At 28.7% G+C, this 4,905-nt stretch overlaps 1 protein-coding gene across 1 annotated transcript; it reads left to right on the top strand.

The window, feature by feature from the left end:
• The first annotated feature begins 440 nt into the window (after window positions 1-440).
• Window positions 441-4,511, top strand: LOC130809103 (transcription factor MYB54-like). Its single transcript, XM_057674734.1, has 3 exons — window positions 441-1,362; window positions 2,119-2,595; window positions 3,971-4,511. The coding sequence occupies exons 1-3, from the start codon at window positions 918-920 to the stop codon at window positions 4,282-4,284; spliced, it is 1,236 nt and encodes a 411-aa protein (XP_057530717.1). The 5' UTR covers window positions 441-917; the 3' UTR covers window positions 4,285-4,511.
• The last annotated feature ends 394 nt before the right edge of the window (window positions 4,512-4,905 follow it).

Here is a 4,905-nt window from a genome sequence, read left to right as displayed (position 1 = left end):
AAAAATCAAATAAGATCTCAGTTGATTATGTTTTAATTCATAGATTAAGAATAAAATACAAATTAAGAGTAATATGTAAATAGTGTCAAAATTAAATAAGACATTTTTAGTAGAATGGAGGGAGTATAATTAAAGATATAAAATGTTAATTTTATCTCGACAAGTGTGAGAAAAATAAATGAGACAAGTTGACTGAATAAAAGTGATTAATGTTATAAATTTTGATATACTTTTTATTTTGAAAATTGTGTACCATTTATTAAAAGAGAAAAATAGTAGTAGAAAATTCATAAGTCCCTACCCCTTATAATACCAACTTTAAAAAACACATATTTAAAAAAATTATTAAAAAAATTGTTTTTTTCTTTTGGTTGCGAGTTACATCAAAAAGGTCAGTCAGCAGGGTGTTTAACAACTTGGAACCGGTAGTATTTATTTTAACTCAAATGAGAGAGAGATAGAGAGAGAGATTGTTGATTGTTGTAGGTTTCTTTCTGTTACAAACACTTTTCCCATTTTTCAAGTGTTTTCTTCTTACATTCATAACTTCTTCTTCTCTCAATCCATCTTTATATTCTCTCTAATTCCTCCCCTCTTTTTCCACTATTTCTCTTTACCCACAACTTCTCATCAACATTCCTTTTATCCTTTCATTATTTCTCATTTTGAATGAAATCAACCTCCCTCTCTCGCTACATTTCTCACTTTCTCTCTCTAGAAATTTCAAGAAATTAAGAATATGATTTTTGTAACAGTTAGAAAGAAATTTGTCAGAAAATAAAAAAAACTAAATGAAGGCATGTCTAACAAGTGTTGAGTATATTAAACCAAAACCATAATAATACTCTACCATTCCTTTTCATTCTGAAATTCTGCATTTTCTTCAAATTAATTCATCATCTTCTTGTAATTCTTCAATGGGTATGATTCCTTTTCCTGATTTAACCTCTCTTTCTCTTAAGAAACCCAACTGTTTTGGGACAATGCCCACTTCAGAAGATCCCTCTAACAACAGGGGTGGTTTTCCTTTTGTGGGTAGTTTTATTCCTCAAATTCATGGAGATCAACAAGCAGTAATTGAGGGTAAAGTTTGTAACTTTAAAGATGGGATTTCAAGTATGGATCTTAATAATACAAGTTGTGAAGATGAAAGTTTTGGTCATGATAATAATAATAATAATAATAATAATAATAATAATAATAATAATAATAATAATAATAAAGTAGAGTGTTCTAAAGAAAGTAAGGTATGTGCTAGAGGACATTGGAGACCTGCTGAAGATAGTAAACTCAAGGAACTTGTTGGTATCTATGGCCCTCAAAATTGGAACCTCATTGCTGAAAAATTGGAAGGAAGATCAGGTAATTTATAACTTCTTTTTTTATCTCTTTTTATTTTACTCCTTTTGTTTAATTTTGTTCATATTAACCTTTTTTTTGAAAATCCCCCTTTTTTTATTTTTTACTTTATAACCCCAAAAAACAAACCCTTGTAAAAAGGAACACAAATTCTCTTGTTAGACGGTCTCATCGTAACACGCTTTTTATACATAGATATAATAAACCAACTAATACAATTATTAATATTTGCTTTTTATTTTAGATCGTTTCGAAACAGTCTGTAGCACGAATACAAATACTAGTAAACTTTAAACATTTGTAAAGAGTTAATCGAATTTCTGTCAAAAGGATGGAAGAGTAAGACTAACCCATAATTTTCATCATTTTTAAGTTATGTTTTCCTAGTTTAAGATGTTTACTAGTTATGTTAGACAACCCTAGATTAACTTGGGTGGAGCAAAATTCCAAAAATATTTTTAAGGCTTAATTTATTTGGTATATTTTTTTTTTTTGTCAATTTTGAGCCTAAGATGGATAATTAATTAATAAACAAATACAAAAGCAATATAATTTAATATTTAAGGCCTTAATTTAAGAGTATTATATGGTGGATCGGACATTTTGTACATGTTCAAAATCACTCCTATACATCTTTATTTCTACCAATCTATACCACCATTATTATATCACAAACAAAAACAATCTTGTTATGAGTAAAAGTTGATTTTATTTACCAAACTATGCACTAATTATGTATCATTATCTTTTTTTTTGCAGGTAAAAGTTGTAGATTGAGGTGGTTCAACCAACTAGACCCAAGGATAAACAGGAGAGCATTTACAGAAGAAGAAGAGGAGAGATTAATGCAAGCACATAGAGTTTATGGTAACAAATGGGCTATGATTGCAAGACTTTTCCCTGGGAGAACTGATAATGCTGTTAAAAATCATTGGCATGTTATTATGGCTAGGAAGTATAGAGAACAATCTAATGCTTATAGGAGGAGGAGAAATAATCTTATGCAACATCAATCTTCATCACCATCATCTACTTTCCCTCATCATCATCATCATCATCATCTTAGAAGATCATCATCATCATCATCCATGGAAGAAGATAATGAACAACAACTCCCAAGCTCTTACAATAATAATTATCATAGTAACATTTCACATGTTGCAAATGGGATAAATATCAGTAATCAAGGTTCTTTTCCAAGTAATAGTCAGCAAGCTCCTTTAGATTTCTTCTCTGGTGGGTTCTCTTATCTTTTCTTTATTTTTATTAATTAATTACAAAAAAAATATTTATTTGGTTTTTACATGATCTAATGCATGATAAATTTATGATGAAATGTTAATTACAACTTTAAAAAGGAAAAAAAGTGTTCAGTTAATGTGGTTTTTTAAATTATTAGTAAGTTGTAGAGACATTTTTATATTGTAATGGGATTGTGATATATGTTGCTTATAATTTATAGTGTTGATCTCTTTCGTGTCAAAGGTCTCCTTGGTCGTATTTTTTTATATGGTTATAAATTGCTTTTTTTTTTTTATTTTAATCATAGTTTCTATGAGCGAAATACCGTGATGATGATAATTAATATACAATTTAGTCAAATTTTTATTGAGTCTAGGTAAGCTCGGAAAACGGCAAGGATTAGTGAGAATTAAATTGAAAAATTATCACCAGATTGAAAGGGAAAGTCTTCAATCAGTATTTAAATTATTTTTATTCAATCAGTATTTAAATTATTTTTACAATTTAATTAAAATTTGATAATAAGATTAGTCAATTAATTAATTGTAAAGTTACAAAAATTGATGTGATTTTTTTTGGTAAATTGGGATTGTATACATCAAAATGTTGAATTCCTTTTGATCAATAATCAATGAGTAAAAAGAAGCAATAAATGCATTTAATGTCTTTACTTTGGGCAAGACTTTCCTCCCTTTTAACCACCAAAATATTTGTTTTAGCATGGAAGAGATTCTTATGACATAAACCTTTTACTTGGTCTATGATAAGGAGAATAATATATAGATAGAGATTCTATAAACTAAACAAGCCAAAAGATATGTTGTTTGCTGATCTCATCTTTCATTCATTCCTCTTTTCTCCTCTATAAACCGACCAAAAATACACATAAATTTTTAAGTCTTACTAGTATGTATTTTAATTTTAAAGCCTAAATTAAATTTAGAATATTTTATCCCATTAGACATCTTACAAATGCTTACAAATCATTGCTATTACATTTTCGGCCCGTATGATAGGTGATAATAAACGTGGTAATGAGAATAATAAAACTAATATAGTTTTGGTTGTAAAATCTCTTGCTATTTTGATGTTTATGCTTGTCCAACTTCAATCATCTCATCTTCTTCATAAAATTCATTTCAATGCATTACCATTGGAAGATGTGATATTAGGTGGTAATGAAAATTTGTAAAAAAAAAAACTTTTTTATGATCAAAGATTCATTAACCTGAGAATTATATAAAACTTTTGATGAAATTTTACGCTATAAATCATTTTCATTACCACAATTTAATATCTCTAACCTAAAGAACCGTTTGGTTTTTTTTTGGATTATAATTAAATTTTGCTTATGTTATAATATGGGCAGGTTCAAGTAACCATAACATGGTGAGCATGTTCAGTGGAAGCAGGTGTTTGGATAGGGCAATACAAATTCCAATAGCAATGCCAATGCCAATGCCAATGCAAGTCCAACAACAAGAGCAGTCATACTATTACTACTACTACGACAATAACAACACTTCTCTTCCATCTCATCAACAAATTTCCCCACGCCAAACACACCCTTATTCATCATCTCCTTCACTTGAAGCTGGATCAGGAAGCAGATCAGTAGAGGACCCCACTTCCACTTCTTCACTTCCTTTCATAGATTTCCTTGGTGTTGGTTCTTCTACTTGAATTAAGTTCATTTTTTTTTTTTAATTTCTTTTCCCAAAAGAGTCTAATAGATAGTAGAATGTAGTTTAGTGGTGATGATGATGATGATGATGATGATGATAATGATGATGACAAATGATGGAAGAAGTGGTTTTTGCAGATTAACTGAGAAAATACCATTAATGGCATGGGAGTGTTTTCTTGTATCAGTTAAAGATGACAGTTTATCATGAAGTACTTTTTCTTTATACTCGGCTACATTTTAGTTAAAGATCACTTCAAGAAAGTATGCAATTAAACGATTTAATTAAAATCTTACTTGACTATATATTTTCCTACACATTAGCCGTAATATATAAAATAAGTTTGAACAGTGTCAATAATAAAAATATGACGAGTATTTCAGAACAGAGAAAGTATAAAATAAACTTAAATTATATAGGGAGGAAGTAAATTACTCCCTATATCATCATGCCAACTTGAAAATTTTTTTTAATATAAAAAAAAGTACTTTCTCTGTTTCGTTTTAGTTGCAATACACTAAATATGCACACTTATTAAGAAACACCTTTTTAATACTCAAATGAAGATTTTACCCCTATATCACATGGGTTCCAAAAAATCAAAATGTCATCCTAAATC

Source organism: Amaranthus tricolor, chromosome 3, assembly GCF_026212465.1.
Source record: "Amaranthus tricolor cultivar Red isolate AtriRed21 chromosome 3, ASM2621246v1, whole genome shotgun sequence".
NCBI classification, from domain to species: domain Eukaryota; kingdom Viridiplantae; phylum Streptophyta; class Magnoliopsida; order Caryophyllales; family Amaranthaceae; genus Amaranthus; species Amaranthus tricolor.
This window is presented reverse-complemented; position numbering and strand designations above follow the sequence as displayed.